We start from the raw sequence: 22667 nt of genomic DNA on the forward strand, positions 1-22667 counted from the left end.
GGGGGGAACAGTGAGCAGTCTCTTGCTGCTTGAGGTATGACACATTCTAACAAGACGATGTAATGCTGGAAGCTGTCATTTTCCCTATGGGATCCGGTAAGCCATGTTTATTACGATCGTAAATAAGGGCTTCACAAGGGCTTATTAAGACTGTAGACTTTTTCTGGGCTAAATCGATTCATTATTAACACATATTTAGCCTTGAGGAATCATTTTATCTGGGTATTTTGATATAATAATATCGGCAGGCACTGTTTTAGACACCTTATTCTTAGGGGCTTTCCCAAAGCATAGGCAGAGCCTCATTTTCGCGCCGGTGTGGCGCACTTGTTTTTGAGAGGCATGGCATGCAGTCGCATGTGAGAGGAGCTCTGATACTTAGAAAAGGCTTTCTGAAGGCGTCATTTGGTATCGTATTCCCCTTTGGGCTTGGTTGGGTCTCAGCAAAGCAGATACCAGGGACTGTAAAGGGGTTAAAGTTCAAAACGGCTCCGGTTCCGTTATTTTAAGGGTTAAAGCTTCCAAATTTGGTGTGCAATACTTTTAAGGCTTTAAGACACTGTGGTGAAAATTTGGTGAATTTTGAACAATTCCTTCATGTTTTTTCGCAATTGCAGTAATAAAGTGTGTTCTGTTTAAAATTTAAAGTGACAGTAACGGTTTTATTTTAAAACGTTTTTTGTACTTTGTTATCAAGTTTATGCCTGTTTAACATGTCTGAACTACCAGATAGACTGTGTTCTGAATGTGGGGAAGCCAGAATTCCTATTCATTTAAATAAATGTGATTTATGTGACAATGACAATGATGCCCAAGATGATTCCTCAAGTGAGGGGAGTAAGCATGGTACTGCATCATTCCCTCCTTCGTCTACACGAGTCTTGCCCACTCAGGAGGCCCCTAGTACATCTAGCGCGCCAATACTCCTTACTATGCAACAATTAACGGCTGTAATGGATAATTCTGTCAAAAACATTTTAGCCAAAATGAACACTTATCAGCGTAAGCGCGATTGCTCTGTTTTAGATACTGAAGAGCATGACGACGCTGATAATAATATTTCTGAAGGGCCCCTAACCCAGTCTGATGGGGCCAGGGAGGTTTTGTCTGAGGGAGAAATTACTGATTCAGGGAACATTTCTCAACAAGCTGAACCTGATGTGATTGCATTTAAATTTAAGTTGGAACATCTCCGCATTCTGCTTAAGGAGGTATTATCCACTCTGGATGATTGTGACAAGTTGGTCATCCCAGAGAAACTATGTAAAATGGACAAGTTCCTAGAGGTGCCGGGGCTCCCAGAAGCTTTTCCTATACCCAAGCGGGTGGCGGACATTGTTAATAAAGAATGGGAAAGGCCCGGTATTCCTTTCGTCCCTCCCCCCATATTTAAAAAATTGTTTCCTATGGTCGACCCCAGAAAGGACTTATGGCAGACAGTCCCCAAGGTCGAGGGAGCGGTTTCCACTTTAAACAAACGCACCACTATACCCATAGAGGATAGTTGTGCTTTCAAAGATCCTATGGATAAAAAATTAGGTTTGCTTAAAAAAAAAAAAAAAAAAAATGTTTGTTCAGCAGGGTTACCTTCTACAACCAATTTCATGCATTGTCCCTGTCGCTACAGCCGCATGTTTATGGTTCGATGAGCTGATAAAGGCGGTCGATAGTGATTCTCCTCCTTATGAGGAGATTATGGACAGAATCAATGCTCTCAAATTGGCTAATTCTTTCACCCTAGACGCCACTTTGCAATTGGCTAGGTTAGCGGCTAAGAATTCAGGGTTTGCTATTGTGGCGCGCAGAGCGCTTTGGTTGAAATCTTGGTCGGCTGATGCGTCTTCCAAGAACAAGCTACTTAACATTCCTTTCAAGGGGAAAACGCGGTTTGGCCCTGACTTGAAAGAGATTATCTCTGATATCACTGGGGGTAAGGGCCACGCCCTTCCTCAGGATCGGCCTTTCAAGGCAAAAAATAAACCTAATTTTCGTCCCTTTCGTAGAAACGGACCAACCCAAAGTGCTACGTCCTCTAAGCAAGAGGGTAATACTTCTCAAGCCAAGCCAGCTTGGAGACCAATGCAAGGCTGGAACAAGGGAAAGCAGGCCAAGAAACCTGCCACTGCTACCAAGACAGCATGAAATGTTGGCCCCCGATCCGGGACCGGATCTGGTGGGGGGCAGACTCTCTCTCTTCGCTCAGGCTTGGGCAAGAGATGTTCTGGATCCTTGGGCGCTAGAAATAGTCTCCCAAGGTTATCTTCTGGAATTCAAGGGACTTCCCCCAAGGGGGAGGTTCCACAGGTCTCAGTTGTCTTCAGACCACATAAAAAGACAGGCATTCTTACATTGTGTAGAAGACCTGTTAAAAATGGGAGTGATTCATCCTGTTCCATTAAGAGAACAAGGGATGGGGTTCTACTCCAATCTGTTCATAGTTCCCAAAAAAGAGGGAACGTTCAGACCAATCTTAGATCTCAAGATCTTAAACAAGTTTCTCAAGGTTCCATCGTTCAAGATGGAAACCATTCAAACTATTCTTCCTTCCATCCAGGAAGGTCAATTCATGACCACGGTGGATTTAAAGGATGCGTATCTACATATTCCTATCCACAAGGAACATCATCGGTTCCTAAGGTTCGCATTCCTGGACAAACATTACCAGTTCGTGGCGCTTCCTTTCGGATTAGCCACTGCTCCAAGGATTTTCACAAAGGTACTAGGGTCCCTTCTAGCTGTGCTAAGACCAAGGGGCATTGCTGTAGTACCTTACTTGGACGACATTCTGATTCAAGCGTCGTCCCTTCCTCAAGCAAAGGCTCACACGGACATTGTCCTGGCCTTTCTCAGATCTCACGGATGGAAAGTGAACGTGGAAAAGAGTTCTCTATCTCCGTCAACAAGGGTTCCCTTCTTGGGAACAATAATAGACTCCTTAGAAATGAGGATTTTCCTGACAGAGGCCAGAAAAACAAAACTTCTAGACTCTTGTCGGATACTTCGTTCCGTTCCTCTTCCTTCCATAGCTCAGTGCATGAAAGTGATCGGGTTGATGGTAGCGGCAATGGACATAGTTCCTTTTGCGCGCATTCATCTAAGACCATTACAACTGTGCATGCTCAGTCAGTGGAATGGGGACTATACAGACTTGTCTCCGAAGATACAAGTAAATCAGAGGACCAGAGACTCACTCCGTTGGTGGCTGTCCCTGGACAACCTGTCACAAGGGATGACATTCCGCAGACCAGAGTGGGTCATTGTCACGACCGACGCCAGTCTGATGGGCTGGGGCGCGGTCTGGGGATCCCTGACAGCTCAGGGTCTTTGGTCTCGGGAAGAATCTCTTCTACCGATAAATATTCTGGAACTGAGAGCGATATTCAATGCTCTCAAGGCTTGGCCTCAGCTAGCGAGGGCCAAGTTCATACGGTTTCAATCAGACAACATGACAACTGTTGCGTACATCAACCATCAGGGGGGAACAAGGAGTTCCCTAGCGATGGAAGAAGTGACCAAAATCATTCTATGGGCGGAGTCTCACTCCTGCCACCTGTCTGCTATCCACATCCAGGAGTGGAAAATTGGGGAAGCGGATTTTCTGAGTCGTCAGACATTGCATCCGGGGGAGTGGGAACTCCATCCGGAAATCTTTGCCCAAGTCACTCAGCTGTGGGGCATTCCAGACATGGATCTGATGGCCTCTCGTCAGAACTTCAAAGTTCCTTGCTACGGGTCCAGATCCAGGGATCCCAAGGCGGCTCTAGTGGATGCACTAGTAGCACCTTGGACCTTCAAACTAGCTTATGTGTTCCCGCCGTTTCCTCTCATCCCCAGGCTGGTAGCCAGGATCAATCAGGAGAGGGCGTCGGTGATCTTGATAGCTCCTGCGTGGCCACGCAGGACTTGGTATGCAGATCTGGTGAATATGTCATCGGCTCCACCTTGGAAGCTACCTTTGAGACGAGACCTTCTTGTTCAGGGTCCGTTCGAACATCCGAATCTGGTTTCACTCCAGCTGACTGCTTGGAGATTGAACGCTTGATCTTATCGAAGCGAGGGTTCTCAGATTCTGTTATCGATACTCTTGTTCAGGCCAGAAAGCCTGTAACTAGAAAGATTTACCACAAAATTTGGAAAAAATATATCTGTTGGTGTGAATCTAAAGGATTCCCTTGGGACAAGGTTAAGATTCCTAAGATTCTATCCTTCCTTCAAGAAGGATTGGAAAAAGGATTATCTGCTAGTTCCCTGAAGGGACAGATTTCTGCCTTGTCTGTGTTACTTCACAAAAAGCTGGCAGCTGTGCCAGATGTTCAAGCCTTTGTTCAGGCTCTGGTTAGAATTAAGCCTGTTTACAAACCTTTGACTCCTCCTTGGAGTCTCAACTTAGTTCTTTCAGTTCTTCAGGGGGTTCCGTTTGAACCCTTACATTCCGTTGATATTAAGTTATTATCTTGGAAAGTTTTGTTTTTAGTTGCAATTTCTTCTGCTAGAAGAGTTTCAGAATTATCTGCTCTGCAGTGTTCTCCTCCTTATCTGGTGTTCCATGCAGATAAGGTGGTTTTACGTACTAAACCTGGTTTTCTTCCAAAAGTTGTTTCTAACAAAAACATTAACCAGGAGATTATCGTACCTTCTCTGTGTCCGAAACCAGTTTCAAAGAAGGAACGTTTGTTGCACAATTTGGATGTTGTTCGCGCTCTAAAATTCTATTTAGATGCTACAAAGGATTTTAGACAAACATCTTCCTTGTTTGTTGTTTATTCCGGTAAAAGGAGAGGTCAAAAAGCAACTTCTACCTCTCTCTCTTTTTGGATTAAAAGCATCATCAGATTGGCTTACGAGACTGCCGGACGGCAGCCTCCCGAAAGAATCACGGCTCATTCCACTAGGGCTGTGGCTTCCACATGGGCCTTCAAGAACGAGGCTTCTGTTGATCAGATATGTAGGGCAGCGACTTGGTCTTCACTGCACACTTTTACCAAATTTTACAAGTTTGATACTTTTGCTTCTTCTGAGGCTATTTTTGGGAGAAAGGTTTTGCAAGCCGTGGTGCCTTCCATTTAGGTGACCTGATTTGCTCCCTCCCTTCATCCGTGTCCTAAAGCTTTGGTATTGGTTCCCACAAGTAAGGATGACGCCGTGGACCGGACACACCTATGTTGGAGAAAACAGAATTTATGTTTACCTGATAAATTACTTTCTCCAACGGTGTGTCCGGTCCACGGCCCGCCCTGGTTTTTTTAATCAGGTCTGATAATTTATTTTCTTTAACTACAGTCACCACGGTACCATATGGTTTCTCCTATGCAAATATTCCTCCTTAACGTCGGTCGAATGACTGGGGTAGGCGGAGCCTGGGAGGGATCATGTGACCAGCTTTGCTGGGCTCTTTGCCATTTCCTGTTGGGGAAGAGAATATCCCACAAGTAAGGATGACGCCGTGGACCGGACACACCGTTGGAGAAAGTAATTTATCAGGTAAACATAAATTCTGTTTTTACCTCACAATTTCCTCAGGTCACCAGAATAAGTCCTGTGTAAAAAGTTATACTTCAGCTGCTGTCCAGCTGCAGGAAGAAAAATAATGAAGAAATGAACTGCAGCCAATCAGCATCAACAGTGCTGAGGTCATGAACTCTTTTACTGTGATCTCATGAGATTTCACTTAACTCTCATGAGATTTCATAGTAAACTTCCTTAAACTGAATAGGAAAATAACATGAGTGTGCACGAGGCTCACTCCCTTGCCTGTCCCGGGACAGACATACTGATTTGTTGCTTAAAGTCCTTTGCAATGGGGTGTGAATACTTAGGACATTTTGAGGTAAAATATCTTTCTTTTTTACATAGAGATGTTCAGGTGATATTTTCTAGTCAGCATTTTACAGCTATGCTGCATCAGTTTCAAGTGTTTCAACATTTGGGTATCATGGCCCTTTAACTGAATAGTAAACCATCTCTTCTTACTGTAGATTTATGACCTCAAGCTAGATATGTCTTCCTGAAGAGACCCCAGCCCCTTATAGGGCTGTGATAGGAAGTAATGGACACTGCACAAATAAAGTTTAAAAAATAAGTTAAAAATATTTTTTTAAATGATGGATAAACATATTGCAAGGAATTACAACCCATTGCTTTTAGGTTTTTTTTTTCTTCTTCATATTACAACAATGAAACAAACTGTTTTATATCCCTTTTTAAGCACTATTGCAATAAGGAAAAGCGTTAACACATTAGACCATTTAAATGGACAGTAAATTTAAAATTATACTTTCATGATTCCAATAGAGCATGCAATTTTAAACAACTTTCCAATTTACTTCTATGATCATGCAATACTAGTTGCTAGATGCTAATTGGTGGCAGCACATTTATGCATGTTCTCATTTGGCATTGACTCACCTGATGTGTTTAGCTAGCTCCCAGTATTGTATTACTGCTACTTTAACAAAGGATACCAAAATCATGAAACACATTTGATAATATAAGTACAGTGGAAAGTTATTAAAAAGAATAATCTAGTCAAAATTAAACTTTCATGATTCAGATAGAGCATGCAATTTAAAGCAACTTTCTATTTTTACTCCTATTATAATTTTTTCTTCGTTCTCTTGGTATCTTTATTTTAAAGTATACTTAGGAGCCGGACCATTTTTGGTTCAGCACCGGGGTAGCACTTGATGATTGGTGGCTACATTTAGACACCAATCAGAAAGTGCTACCCAGGTGACAGTTATGTGCAGTCACTAGAGGCAGGTGAGGCAGTGCTTCACCTCATATGGGCAAAAATATATATATTTTTATTGGCTTTAAAGAAAAAATTGCAATTTTTTTCCCCCAGCATTTTTTTTTCACAGCTACATGTGCAATGGAGAGGCACAATCAGGTCTGCCCCCCATTACACAACATGCTGTGCCACCTACTGGATGAAAGTGGTTAAGATCATTGCATGGCCCATGACTGCTTATTTGAGGCAGTCCTATTTGGGCTGAACCAATACAGTGAGAGGCATTAGTAAGTGGAACTTAGGGTTGGGGCTGGATGTTTAATCGTATAAAACAAAACAAAAACGGAAAAAAAAATCTTCTCATTTATTTGTTGCTGCCCTGTTCAGCTGTCAGCTTTTATTCAATAAAAAAAAAATAGAGTTCTGTTCTTCCCCTCCAAGTGCAGTGGAATGTTCCACTGTCACTTCCTTACAGACTACAGAGCAGGAAGAGAGGCAGACTCAGAGCAGTGTTTTAGCCACATTTTATTTAAGTTCTGCAACCTTAGATTTTACTGAAAGGGATTCTGTTAGTTAAAATTATAATTTAATGAATGGGGTTTAGTGTTTTTTTGTTTTTACTCTTTTAATTATCGTTTTTGTATTTTGTTTACTCAAACTTTACACCCAGCAGCTTGCCTCTGTACTGCACACTAATATATAGTCTCACTTTATGAACTCTCTGTAGCTCTGCTGTTTGTACGGATGAGTTGTTATTTGACAAGAGGAAGCTAGACCAACAGCATGGTAATGTAAAATGAAACCAAGCAATTTAGAATGGGTTATAGCAAATATTCTCCATGGCTCCTGTAGCTATAGTATTTCATGTAATCCAGTGATTCCTTAGGTGTATGGTGGACAACCCTGAAGTAGGCAAAAAATAATAATTTATTAATGCTGCCATTCATATGTGCTGTTCTGTTTCAGATATTTAAAATAGATTGTAGACTATTAGCATTTGATAGTCACTTAAAATATTACTTAAAAATGCAGTGGTCCCTTCCTGCCCCCCGTGTGTGTGTCTCTCTCTCTCTATCTATCCATCTCTCTCCTTATGTGTCATTCTCCCCCATGGTCTCTTTCTCTCTCTGTCTCTCTTCCTCCCCCTCTGACTCTCTCACCCCTTATGTGTCTCTCTAACCCTCTGTGTGTGATTGTGTCTCTCTCTTTCTCTCTCCCTCAAACCCTCTGTGTGTGATTGTGTCTCTCTCTTTCTCTCTCCCGCTAACCCTCTGTGTGTGATTGTGTCTCTTTCTCTCTCTCTAACCCTCTGTGTGTGATTGTGTCTCTCTCTCTCTAACCCTCTTTGTGTGATTGTGCCTCTCTCTCTTTCTCTCTCTCTCTCTAAACCTCTGTGTGTGATTGTGTGTCTCTCTCTCTCTCTCTCTCTCTAACCCTCTGTGTGTGATTATGTCTCTCTTTCTCTCTAAACCTCTGTGTGTGATTGTGTCTCTCTCTCTTTCTCTCTCTCTCTCTAACCCTCTGTGTGTGATTGTGTCTCTCTTTCTCTCTCACCCTCTGTGTGTGATCGTGTCTCTCTTTCTCTCTCTCTAACCCTCTGTGTGTGATTGTGTCTCTCTTTCTCTCTCTCTAACCCTCTGTGTGTGATTGTGTGTCTCTCTCTCTCTAACCCTCTGTGTGTGATTGTGTCTCTCTCTCTCTAAACCTCTGTGTGTGATTGTGTCTCTCTTTCTCTCTCTCTCTAACCCTCTGTGTGTGATTGTCTCTCTTTCTCTCTCTCTAACCCTCTGTGTGTGATTGTGTCTCTCTCTTTCTCTCTAACCCTCTGTGTGTGATTGTGTCTCTCTTTCTCTCTCTCTAACCCTCTGTGTGTGATTGTGTGTCTCTCTCTCTCTAACCCTCTGTGTGTGATTGTGTGTCTCTTTCTCTCTCTCTAACCCTCTGTGTGTGATTGTGTCTCTCTCTCTCTCTCTCTCTCTCTCTCTCTAACCCTCTGTGTGTAATTGCGTCTCTCTTTCTCTCTCTCTCTCTAACCCTCTGTGTGTGATTGCGTCTCTCTTTCTCTCTCTAACCCTCTGTGTGTGATTGTGTCTCTCTCTCTCTCTCTAACACCCTGTGTGTGATTGTGTCTCTCTCTCTTTTTCTCTAACCCTCTGTGTCTCCCTCTCCCCCGTCTCTCCCTCTCCCCCTGAGTGCTTTTCTGTGTTTCTGTCTACCTTTTATGTATTTAATTAATGAATTGGTAGTGCCATCTGATGGTGTGGCTTTATTTAAAGGGGTGAGGTCAAGCACCCCACCATCTTTAAATTTCACCAGCCCCCACTGGATCAAGAGATTTTTATATTTACTGAATAATGTATGAATCTATAAGCATAATTTGCAGCAGTAAAGTAAAAGTATGTTTTAAACATATATTTTAATGGGCCTGGATTTCTAGATCTCATAATCAGAGCAAGCATTTTGTTATCTGGCAAGAGTTTCTGTTACAATCCTTTAGACTAAAATCAGATGTTTACTAAGTTGACCAGTTTTCAAGACACAATTTAAAGGGACATGAAACCCATATGTTTTCTTTCATGATTTAGAAAGAGCATGCAATTTTAAATAACTTTCCAATTTACATCTATTATCTAATCTTCTTCATTCTTTTGATATCCTTTGTTGAAAATCATATCTAAATATGCTCAGTAGCTGCTGATTGATGGCTACACATAGATACCTCATGTAATTGGCTCACCATGTGCATTGCTATTTCTTCAACAAAGGATATCTAAAGAATGAAGGCATATCCTAGCCACTGCCTCACCAGCCTCTGAAGTTACCGCACGTCACTGCCAGTTGATGAACTAAAAATGGGCTGTCTCATATGCTTACATTCTTGCTTTTTCAAATAAATATACCAAGAGAACAAAGAAAATTTGATAATATGAGTAAATTAGAAAGTTGCTTAAAATTGCATGTTCTATCTGAATCATGGAAGTTTAATTTTGACTAGACTATCCCTTTAACCCCTTAACGACGCATGTCGTACAGGGTACGTCACACACAAACTGGTCTTTAAAGACCAGCGACGTACCCTGTATGTCGTTAAGGGTTTCAAGCGGCTGGAAGCGATCATGATCGCTTCCAGCCGCTTTCAAGGTATTGCAGTGATGCCTCGATATTGAGGCATCACTGCAATACCTTTTTTGGCACACAGATGCAGAGAGGGCCACTCTGTGGCCCTCTCTGCATCGGCCAGCGATGGTGCCGATCGTTGGTGGGTGGGAGCCATTTCAGGGAGGCAGGTGGGTGGCCCATCACTGGGGAACTTCCTTCTGGCCAGCACAACAGATATGTCAGGTGCGTGCAGGAGCGAGCGCGGGAGGTGAGAGGCAGGTGTGTGCGCGCACACCCGCAATCTAGCAGGGGACCATTTAAAATTTCAAAGTACTGGGCAGTGGGGAGAGAGGGTGGTGGGTGGCAGAGGAGGATGAGGGTTACTTTCAGAAAGCAATCTGGGAGGGGGAGGGGTATGGAGGGGAGCAGCTACACTACAGAAAAAGTGAGTGTTTTTTATAAAAAAATGACATTTTATTGCAAAGGGGGGTACTGTCAGATAGTAGGGGGAGGGTTAGAGAGCTCTTTGGTGGGGATCAGGGAGTTTGGGGGCTAAGAGGGGATCCTACACAACAGAATGTGATTTTTTAAATAAAATTAAATTAAAAAAAAAACCTTTTATTTTAGTACTGGCAGACTTTCTGCCAGTACTTAAGATGGCAGGGACAATTGTGCGGTGGGGGAGGGAAGAGAGCTGTTTGGGAGGGATCATGGGGTGGGATGTGTCAGGTGGGAGGCTGATCTCTACATTAAAGATAAAATTAACCCTGCAAGCTCCCTACAAGCTACCTAATTAACCCCTTCACTGCTGGGCATAATACAAGTGTGGTGTGCAGCCGCATTTAGCGGCCTTCTAATTACCAAAAAGTAATGCCAAAGCCATATATGTCTGCTATTTCTGAACAAAGGGAATCCCAGAGAAGCATTTACAACCATGTGTGCCATAATTGCACAAGCTGTTTGTAAATAATTTCAGTGAGAAACCCAAAGTTAGTGAAAAAGTGAACGATTTTTTTTATTTGATTGCATTTGGCGGTGAAATGGTGGCATGAAATATATCAAAATGGGCCTAGATCAATACTTTGGGTTGTCTTCTACACTACCCTAAAGCTAAAATTAACCCTAGAAGCTCCCTTCATGCTCCCTAATTAACCCCTTCACTGCTGGGCGTAATACACGTGTGGTGCGCAGTGGCATTTAGTGGCTTTCTAATTACCAACAATCAACGCCAAAGCCATATATGTCTGCTATCTCTGAACAAAGTGGATCCCAGAGAAACATTTAAAACCATTTGTGCCATAATTGCACAAATTGTTTGTAAATAATTTCAGTGAGAAACCTAAAGTTTGTGAAATAATTTGTGAAAAAGTGAACAATATTTTTTTATTTGATCTCATTTGGCGGTGAAATGGTGGCATGAAATATACCAAAATGGGCCTAGATCAATACTTTGGGATGTCTACTAAATATAAATATAAATTTATAATTTTTTACAGTAAATGATAAGATATGATGAAAATAATGGTATTTTTAGAAAGTCCATTTAATGACGAGAAAAACAGTATATAATATGTGTGGCTACAGTAAATGAGTAAGAGGAAAATTACAGCTAAACACAAACACCGCAGAAATGTAAAAATAGCCCTGGTCCTTAAGGGAAAGAAATTGAAAAATGGCCTTGTCCTTAAGGGGTTAAAATGTGTATGCTCTATCTGTATCATGAAAGTTTTTAGTTTTCACTTTACTGACCCTTTAAATATCAGTTTTAAAGAACAAAATTAGAATACTTCCATGATGACTGAAAATGTGCCTTAGTGTTCTATTATGTCCCTTTAAATTATGGGGACAAAAATCAACAATCTCTTTGTTACAGAACATTTTATGCAGCTTCACATGGTCTGACTACAGCACATTGTTGCATGATAGATAATGAAGAATGTATGCCCCAGTGCCCCTTTACACACATGGCTCAGCATTGCACTTGGCATCTAAAGCCGAGATTAAGCTTGCTTCTCTTCAGATGACTTATTTATGCCCTCTTTGAGACTTCTTAATGTATGTGTTATGCTTATGACTGTGAAATGTATACAAGCAAAACCAGTTCATTTTATCACATAAAGATAACCTTATCTTTTAGGTTAAAAAATGTAAATTGTTTATGAATTAACATTTAATTCAATAAATCTCGGAATATCACTCATTGGGAAACTTTGGAAATTGCATTTGATGTTTTATAGCATTTATAGACCATTTATGCCTGCATTATACTAAGGGGCCGATTTATCAAATGCCGGACCAGCGAATCTTGTCCGCCCGGCATTGCTAAATGCTGACAGCATACACTGTTAGCATTTAACATTGCACAAGCATTTCTTGTGAAATGCTTGTGCAATGCCGCCCCCTGCACATTTGCGGCCAATTGGCCGCTAGCAGCGGGTGTCAATCTTCCCAATCGTATCTGATCGGGATGATGACGAGTTAAGGAGCATCAGGGGTAGATTACAGCATCCGCTGCTTGGTAAATCTACCCCTAAGTATTAAAAGGAATCTGTAAGGATTTTCTCTTTTGAAAAGGTGAAATGTAGAAGTTACAACATTAGACAAGCCTCCCTTTTTCTGTGGTTGCCTTGTGAAATGCTGGACTACTTTTTTAAACTTTGAAACTTGGAGCAGGTGTGACAGAGAGGGCTTGTTCAGCAAACAAACTAAAAACAATCACAAAATGCACCTCCTCCCACAGATATATAGTACATAAACAAAAGCTAGATTTTTTTTCTCCTGCAATCAAATCTAGCAAATGGCCAATCTCCTGCTACTGATAAGGTAGTTATTGAGCCATAATTGGATATACATTTTAGTGCCAACTTCATTGTGAGTCAGTACATTAATTTTCATTGTCTATGTGCTATACTATACAGGATCAAGCTATGTGGCGCCTCTTTTTCTCTGATTCAGTTTACAGAACGGCAATCAGTTCCTGTATGGTGTGAAGTTCAGCTGCCAGACGTCAACCTTATGAGGTTGTTGTCCTACATGACTGTACCTTATGAGCATTGACTTTTATACCTGAATAAGACTCTTCTAGCACATTATTATTATTATTATTAAGCATTCATTTTATTACAATACCTTATTATAACCATTTATATTTCACTGCAATATTTTATTAGTGACTTTTTTGGGTTTGTGCGCCACCTAGGGACTTAGCTTGTTTTTTCTATATCTCTCTCTTCACTACTGGGATTGGCTTCTGATTAATGGCTGTACATATATGTCTCTTGTCATTGGCTCACTTGATATGTTCAGCTAACTCCCAGTAGAGCATTTAAAAAAGGATGTCAAGAGAATGAAGCAACATTTGATTTAAAAAAATAAAATTGTAAAGTCTGTGTGAATCATGAAAGAAAAAATAGCTCTCCACTTCTAATCTAGGCATGTGGTTTAAATTTCCCTTTACCATCTGCATAAAAATCACTGAAATAAATATAAAAATGTATATATTTTGAACAGCACTGATCTGTGAATAATTATTTGATTTCTCCTCACCTTGCCATGTTGGAATTCTGTGTAAATTTTCAAACAAGAAAACCATTTTTCTTATACTGTTCTATATGATTTAACATGCTATATATCTTTTTATTTTATTTTTTATCTTTTTTTTTATAGGTCACCTCTTGACTAACTGGATGTGTTTTGGGAAATCTTTTTCTTCAATTCCTAGTGAACAATGAACATCATTGGTTTTCTGAAATCTCAGTTCATTTTCCACCTTTTTATCAGCTACGTTTTTATTGGAACAGGACTAATAATCAACTTTATTCAACTCCTTACTCTTCTTATTTGGCCTTTTAACAAACAGTTATACCGGAAGATCAACTGCCGACTGGCATACTGCATATCAAGCCGTAAGATAGCTTATTATTTTATTTATCTTTATAGATTTCTTTATAATACTGTACAAATGGCGCATGTATTTCAGATTTAGAATGCTGTAAGAATTTTAACACATTTTTAGGAATGAATCTAAGAAGTGTATTTGGATATAGATATTTGTAGTTTAATTGAATAAGCAGTGCTTCCTCTGCACACCCTGCAGCTTTTGCAACTCATAACTGTCCAGGTTAACATGAGGGGGCCTGTTTCTGGCGAGCCTTCAGGATCGCAAGAAACACCAGTTATGAAGCAGCGGTCTAAAGACCGCTGCTACATAACCTGTCCGTCTGCTCTGAGGCGGACAGACATCGCCGGAAATCAACCCGATCGAATACGATCAGGTTGATTGACACCCCCTGATAGCGGCCGATTGGCTGCGAATCTGCAGGGGGCGGCGTTGCACCAGCAGCTCACAATACACTCTCCGCATTCAGCGATGTCTGTCGGACATGATCCGCTGATCGGATCATGTCCGACAGAGGGTTGATAAATAGGCCCCGAGGTGGCAACTCAGAGAGAAATAGAAATTCTAAAGGGCCCGATAATCAAAAACTAAAGCAATATGGAGGCAAAGTGCTAAATTTGAAGCTATAGTTATAGAAACCAAAGTAATGTTTCTGCTAATCGCTCCAAACTCATCCCTCATATACTTTATAGTGTTTAGACACTCATGTCATAATCAACACATGTTGAATCCTTGTATAACGGTAAACTAATAAGAAAAATGGTTGGCTACAAAATGTTGATACAACATAAAATACTGGCGAAGTTTTACAAATATTTTGCATGCAAAAGAAAAAATTACTCTTTCCAGGGACATAATTTGTCCGGGGACAGTCTCCTTAATCTGGGACTGTCCCCGGAAATCGGGGACATCTGCTCACCCTACTTTACACTCTGCATCATTCATTTAAATAGAAAATAGCCTTTTATACAGCATACATGGCTGCTAACGGGGAGCTCCTTTGTTGAGAAAGTACTGAGACCATGACCTTCACTGCTTTTGTTATTTTGATGAAAGCATGAACGTATTAAAAAGTATAAATGCCAATAATGGTAATAACACAGGAAATAAATGCTGAGCTTAAAGGGGCGTGAAACTCAAATGTTTTCTTTCATAATTCAGAAACAGCATAACATTTTAAACAACTTTCAAAATGACTTCTATTTTCAAATTTGCTTTATTCTCTTGGTATCCTTTTAAGTAGCAGAAATGCACTCCTGGGAGCTAGCTGAACACATCAGGTGAGCCAATGACAGGAGGCATATATGTGCAGCCACCAATCAGTAGCTAGCTGCTAGTAGTGCATTGCTGCTCCTGAGGTTACCTATGTATGCTTTTTAACAAAGGATGTCTAGAGAAAGAAGCAGATTAGATTATAGGAGTACATTGGAAAGTATTCTATAAGTGCTTGCACCATCTGAATAAATGAAAGGGAAAAAAATTGTGTTTGATGTCTCTTAAATGTGATCCCAAAAATATGGCTCTCACTTGTGCAAGATTATAAATTAAAGCACATAAAGGTCTAATATAAAATCAAAACAAAACACCAGTGTACTGTAAATTCTGTTGAACACTTTTTTGCCGTATGTTTACGAAAGAGCATATTTTTCAAAACTCGAACTGTTTTTTTGTGCATTTTGTTTACCCCGGAAGAGTTAAACGCAATGGTAATTTACACCTTGGAAACTGGAAGCCTTGCAGAATTTAACCAGGAAATCACCATTTGTTGGGGAGCATGTGTGAAGACAACTCTTTTCTTGGCTCACTTCGTGTGTTAAAAGGACCATAACACAGTATGAAATAGAACAGCGTTTTCAAAGATAAAACGTCAAATCTTTATTGATTGCATGTTGCACATTTAAAACAGAATCAGCCCACAGTAAAAAAGCGTATACACTAGTCTGGCATAAGAATGGCTGCTTGCACGTTTCGGCTCACACCGTAGTCATAGACACGCAACTTAAAGGGACACAATACCCATATGTTAAATAACTTGAAAGTGATGCAGCATAACTGTAAAAAGTAGAGATGGGCAAATGTGTTTATATTCGAATTTGAATGTTAGAAAGAATGTTATTGTAGAAATTTGATTTACATAATAGAATGTTGATAAGAACGAATATTCTTAAAAATTCTATTATAAAATGTGATTTACAGTTTTCGAATGTCACATTCGAATTTGAATGTCACATTCAAATTCCAATATTACATTTATAAAACACAGTTGTAGACTAGAAATACTATTTCAAATTCAAATGCTACATCCAAATTCGAATGAAATATTCGAATTCTAATATTACATTTCTACAACACAGTTGTAGACTAGAAATACTATTTCGAATTCGAATGTCACATTCGAATTTAAATATTACATTTATAAATCACAGTATTAGACTAGAAATACTATTTCAAATTCGAATGTTACATTCGAATTTGAATGTAGCATTCAAATATTACATTTATTAAACACAGTTTAAATACTAGAAATACTATTTTGAATTCAAATGTGGCATTTGAATTTGAATGTCCCATTCAAATTTGAATATTACATTTAAAAAACACAGTATTGGACTAGAAATACTATTTTTAAATTTGAATGTTACATTCAAATTCAAACATTTGAATTCGAAATAGAATGAATACATAGCTAAACATTCTATTATTCGAACAAATATTTTTTAATTTAATTGAAAAATTTGAAAATGAAAATTTGGAAATAGAATGTTAGAATGTTATATAAACATTCGAAATTCGAACGAACTAATGTATCAAAATTTGTTTTAAATTTCAAATTTTTAGAAACATTTGCCCATCCCTAGTAAAAAGCTGACAAGAAAATATCACATGAACATCTGTTTGTATTAAAGAAAGATCAAAATGTCTTCAGTTAGCAAGAGTAACTGCATGTGAAAAGTTATACTTCAGCTACTGTCCAGCTGCAAGTTGAAGAAAAAAACAGGCAATCCGCATCAGCATCAGCAGTACTGATGTCATGCTATGCTTTACTGTGGTCTCTTGAGAGTTTACTATAAAATCTTGCAAGATTTCAGTGGACTTCCTTAAAGGGATATAAAACTAGGGATGGGTGAATGTTTTGCAGCATTCGAAAAATTAAACAAATTTTTACACATTTGTTTGATCATTTTAAATGTTTGTACAACATTCTAACATTCGTTTAAAATAATGGTATCTCTAATGCTTTCTTTAAATGTAATATTCAATGCATAATTTGAATCGAATTATTAGAAAAATTTGAAATTTTCAAATTTATATATTTGTAATAGTATTTCTAATGCTTTCTTTAAATTTAATATTCAAATTATGCAATATTTGAAATAGAAATATTCAAATTGTTATATTTGTATCTATTACGTATCAATTTACTAAATTCCCTACCACATAAACTATTGAACATCTGAATAGTATTTGTTAAATCGAATGTTACATTTGAAATTTTGAATCTGGACATTCGATCAAAGTATGAACATTCAAAATCGAAAGTGACATTCGAAAACTGTAAATAGCATTCAATTATAGAATTTTTAAGAATATTAGTTCTTATCAACAGTCGATTATGTAAATCAAATTTCTACAATAACATTTGTTCTAACATTCAAATTTGAATATAAACACATTTGCCCATCCCTACATGATACCCAAATGTTGAAGCACTTAAAATTGATGCAGCATAGCTGTAAAACTCTGACTAGAAAATATCACCTAAACATCTCTATATAAAAATGGAAGATATTTTATCTCAAAACTTCCTAAGTATTCACAACCCTCTATAAAGAGACTTTGAGCAGTCAATCAGGATGCTAGTCCCAGGACTTGCAAGGGAGTGTGCATCTGCAACGTGCAGGCCAAGTCATGCTATTTTCCTATTCAGTTTAAAGGGGCAGTAAACCTACAAAATAATGTTATACAATTCTGCACAAATTGCAGAATTATATAACATTAGCTTAGCGCCAAGTATATACAACAAAGTGTTCCTGAGATTTTTTTACTATGAAGTTGAGTTTTGCAGAACGCCGCTCCTGGCTCTACTGAGTGGGTCTGTTTTTTTCTTAAGCGCATCTCAGCCCGATCGCGCCATTACAATGAATGTAGCTCGCTTCCACTACCAGACGAGAGCGGAAGCAAGCTACATTCATTATAATGGCACTTTGTGCAGAATTATATAATATTATTTTGTAGGTTTACTGCCCCATTAAGGAAGTTTTTTCAACTTTCAGCTGGACAGCTGCTGAAGCAAAACTGTTCACAGTATAACTTTAGTTAGTGAGTTCTCAGACAAAGCTCAAATTTGAGGCCCCTTGACACAAAACAAAATGCAAAATTAACCAAATAAATCTGAATATGAATTGCTCTGAAATTTCATTGAAATCTGTCCCTATGTGTATTAAAGTTCACCCAAATCATTCCTATGGATTTTGGCAAATATTCAACCTGAATTAATTCCTAATTCACAAAGTTGCTCCCAAATTAATACATTAAATGATAAGTCTCTTGTAGTCTCTACTAGACAATACAATACTCACTGCTTGTAAGGGGAATATAATTATGCCAGAATAAGTATGCCAGAGTACTTTGAGTGCTAGGCTATTTTTTTTCTTCAGATCAGAGCTCAGATCAGAATGGCCCCTGACACAGAAGCTTCTCTGTAAGTACTATGCACAAATAAAATCTGGCTCATGGCCCTAAAACAGCCAAGTCAGCTTCCAGGGCCAACCTTAACATTTGTGGGGCCCTGGTCAAGGTAAATTTGTGGGATACTCAGCCCATTGCTTTTATTCCCCTCCCTTGTATGCCTTCCCCTTGTATGGCCCACCCCTGTGCAAACATTCAGTGATACTTATATAAAGAATAACACACAATATTAGAACTCATTGTACCATAAAAAACTTCTCATAAACTAAATAAAGGGCAGGCCTGTCAGCTACATACCCAAAATAGTCCTCAGACAAAACCCTGAAATTCCCACATCAAACCTGAGATTGCACACCTTGTCCTGTATACAAAGTGACCTTTTCTAAGTCATCAAGCCAAGAGTGTTTTTTTCACTCATCCATATGACATGCACATGCCACACATGTTTAAGCAAGGCCTTAGACAACTGCCTATTTTGCTTAATGGTAGAGCTGCCTATGTTCATAGAGCACTTACTCTGGTGAGCTGAAGAAATTTTGAGGTAAAATATCTTCCCTTTCTCTTGTTAAGTGTGTTCAGTCCACGGGTCATCCATTACTTATGGGATATACTCTCCTTCCCAACAGGAAGTTGCAAGAGGATCACCCAAGCAGAGCTGCTATATAGCTCCTCCCCTCACATGTCATATCCAGTCATTCTCTTGCAACCCTCAACAAAGAAGGAGGTCGCGAGAGGAGTTGGAGTTTTTACTTAATTATTCTTCAATCAAAAGTTTGTTATTTTAAATGGCACCGGAGTGTGCTGTTTTTCTATCTCAGGCAGTATTTGGAAGAAGAAACTGCCTGCGTTTTCTATGATCTTAGCAGGCGTAACTAAGATCCAATGGCTGTTCTCGACATTCTAAGGAGTGGGGTAACTTCAGAAAATGGGAATAGCATGCGGGGTCCCCCGCAAATGAGGTATGTGCAGTACAATATTTTCTGGGAATGGAATTGACTAAGTAAACACTGCTGTTACCCGTATGATGTAAGTACAGCCTTAAATGCAGTAGTAGTGACTGGTATCAGGCTGATAAATGTATGCAAAGTAGAGTTATTTTCTAGGGACTAGAATTTGACTGAGAAAATACTGTTAATACTGAAATAATGCTTAAGCCTTATCTGCAGTGGAAGCGACTGGTAGCAGGCTTAGTGATAACTTTGCATGACATTAAAAAAAAAAAAAGTTTGTTTTTTAAAACGTTTACTGGCATGTTATTCGTTTTGTGAGGTACTTTGGTGATAGATCCTTTTGGGCATGATTTTTTTCCACATGGCTAACGTATTTTTCTGCATAGAAACCGTTATATCAGGTCTCCCACTGTTGTAAATGAGTGGGAGGGACCTTTTTTAGCGCCTTGTTGCGCAGTTAAAATTCTAGCACAGTCTTCCTGCTTCTTCCTCCTTGATCCAGGACGTCTCTAGAGAGCTCAGGGGTCTTCAAAATTCGTTTTTGAGGGAGGTAATCAGTCACAGCAGACCTGTGACAGTGTGTTTGACTGTGATAAAAGCGTTAAATCTTAATTTGATATCCGTTTTTGGGTACTGAGGGGTTAATCATCCTTTTGCTAATGGGTGCAATCCTCTGCTAATTAATACATTTAAAGAATTGTTGACTATAACTGAATTAGTTCTTTGTTATTCAACTGTGTTTTTTAAAAGCGCTGCAGCGTTTTTTATATTGCTTGTAAACTTATTGAGAGTAATTTCCAAGCTTGCTAGCTTCATTGCTAGTCTGTTTAAACATGTCTGATACAGAGGAATCTGCTTGTTCATTATGTTTAAAAGCCGATGTGGAGCCCAATAGAAATATGTGTACCAATTGTATTGATATTACTTTGAATAAAAGTCAATCTGTACCGATAAAGAAATTATCACCAGACAACGAGGGGGAAGTTATGCCATCTAACTCTCCTCACATGTCAGTACCTTCGTCTCCCGCTCGGGAAGTGCGTGAGATTGAGGCGCCAAGTACATCAAGGCCCTTACAAATCACTTTACATGATATGGCTAATGTTATGAAAGAAGTATTATACAATATGCCCGAGTTAAGAGGCAAGCGCGACAGTTCTGGGTTAAGGACAGAGCGCGCCGATGACACGAGAGCCATGTCTGATACTGCGTCACAATTTGCAGAACATGAGGACGGAGAGCTTCATTCTGTGGGTGACGGTTCTGATTCGGGGAGACCGGATTCAGAAATTTCAAATTTTAAATTTAAGCTTGAGAACCTCCGCGTGTTGCTAGGGGAGGTGTTAGCGGCTCTGAATGATTGTGACATGGTGGCAATCCCAGAGAAATTATGTAGGCTGGATAAATACTATGCGGTACCGGTGTGTACTGACGTTTTTCCTATACCAAAGAGGCTTACAGAGATTATTAGCAAGGAGTGGGATAGACCCGGTGTGCCTTTTTCCCCTCCTCTGATATTTAGAAAAATGTTCCCTATAGACGCCATCACACGAGACTTATGGCAGACGGTCCCTAAGGTGGAGGGAGCAGTTTCTACTTTAGCCAAGCGTACCACTATCCCGGTGGAGGATAGCTGTGCTTTCTCAGAAATTAGAGGGTTACCTTAAGAAAATGTTTGTTCAACAAGGTTTTATATTACAGCCTCTTGCATGCATTGCGCCTGTCACTGCTGCAGCGGCATTCTGGTTTGAGTCTCTGGAAGAGGCGATTCGCACAGCACCATTGGATGAGTCTTTGAGCAAGATTAGAACCCTTAAGCTGGCTAATGCGTTTGTTTCGGATGCCGTAGTGCATTTAACCAAACTTACGGCTAAGAATTCCAGATTCGCCATACAGGCGCGCAGAGCGCTATGGCTTAAATCCTGGTCAGCAGATGTAACTTCTAAGTCTAAACTACTGAACATTCCTTTCAAAGGGCAGACCTTATTCGGGCCCGGCTTGAAGGAAATTATTGCTGACATTACTGTCTCAAGGCAGGAGCAGCATCAACTTCCTCCGCTCCAAAACAGGAAGGAACTACTGCTCGTTACAGACAGGGTTGGAAAGGCAACCAGTCATGGAACACGGGCAAGCAGGCCAGAAAGCCTACTTCCGCCCCTAAGACAGCATGAAGACAGGGCCCCCTTTCTGGAGATGGATCTAGTGGGGGCAGACTTTCTCTCTTCGCCCAGGCTTGGGCAAGAGATATACAGGATCCCTGGACGTTGGAGATTATATCTCAGGGATACCTTCTGGATTTCAAAACTTCTCCTCCACAAGGGAGGTTTCATCTGTCAAGGTTATCAACAAACCTAGTAAAGAAGGAGGCATTTCTACAATGTGTACAAGACCTCTTAGTGATGGGAGTGATCCACCCAGTTCCGCGAACGGAACAGGGGCAAGGGTTTTATTCAAATCTGTTTGTGGTTCCCAAAAAAGAGGGAACCTTCAGACCAATCTTAGACTTAAAAATCTTAAACAAGTTCCTAAGGGTTCCATCGTTCAAGATGGAAACCATTCGGACCATCCTACCCATGATCCAAGAGGGTCAATATATGACCACAGTGGACTTAAAGGATGCCTACCTTCACATACCGATTCACAAAGATCATTATCGGTACCTAAGGTTTGCCTTTCTAGACAGGCATTACCAGTTTGTAGCTCTTCCCTTCGGGTTAGCTACGGCCCCGAGAATTTTTACAAAGGTTCTGGGCTCACTTCTGGCGGTGCTAAGACCACGAGGCATAGCGGTGGCTCCGTACCTAGACGACATTCTGATACAAGCGTCAAGTTTTCAAAATGCAAAGTCTCATACAGAGATAGTTCTAGCATTTCTGAGGTCGCATGGGTGGAAAGTGAACGTGGAAAAGAGTTCTCTGTTACCACTCACAAGGGTCCCTTTTCTAGGGACTCTTATAGATTCTGTAGAGATGAAAATTTACCTGACGGAGTCCAGGTTATCAAAGATTCTCAATGCTTGCCGTGTCCTTCACTCCATTCCAAGCCCATCAGTAGCTCAGTGCATGGAAGTAATCGGCTTAATGGTCGCGGCAATGGACATAGTGCCATTTGCGCGCCTACATCTCAGACCGCTGCAACTATGCATGCTAAGTCAATGGAACGGGATTACTCAGATCTGTCCCCTTTGCTAAATCTGGACCAGGAGACCAGAGATTCTCTTCTCTGGTGGTTGTCACGGGTTCATCTGTCCAAAGGAATGACTTTTCGCAGACCAGATTGGACGATTGTAACAACAGATGCC

At 40.1% G+C, this 22667-nt stretch overlaps 1 protein-coding gene across 1 annotated transcript in view; it reads left to right on the top strand.

Moving 5' to 3' along the window:
• The window catches only part of AGPAT4 (1-acylglycerol-3-phosphate O-acyltransferase 4), a 290880-nt gene that overhangs the window by 79179 nt on the left and 189034 nt on the right, over positions 1-22667 (top strand). Inside the window, exon 2 of the mRNA XM_053710931.1 lies at positions 13496-13734. Within this exon, the coding sequence (XP_053566906.1) occupies positions 13557-13734 (178 nt within the window). The 5' untranslated portion in view covers positions 13496-13556. The remainder of the gene's footprint in view (positions 1-13495; positions 13735-22667) is intronic.

Source organism: Bombina bombina, chromosome 4, assembly GCF_027579735.1.
Source record: "Bombina bombina isolate aBomBom1 chromosome 4, aBomBom1.pri, whole genome shotgun sequence".
NCBI lineage: Eukaryota > Metazoa > Chordata > Amphibia > Anura > Bombinatoridae > Bombina > Bombina bombina.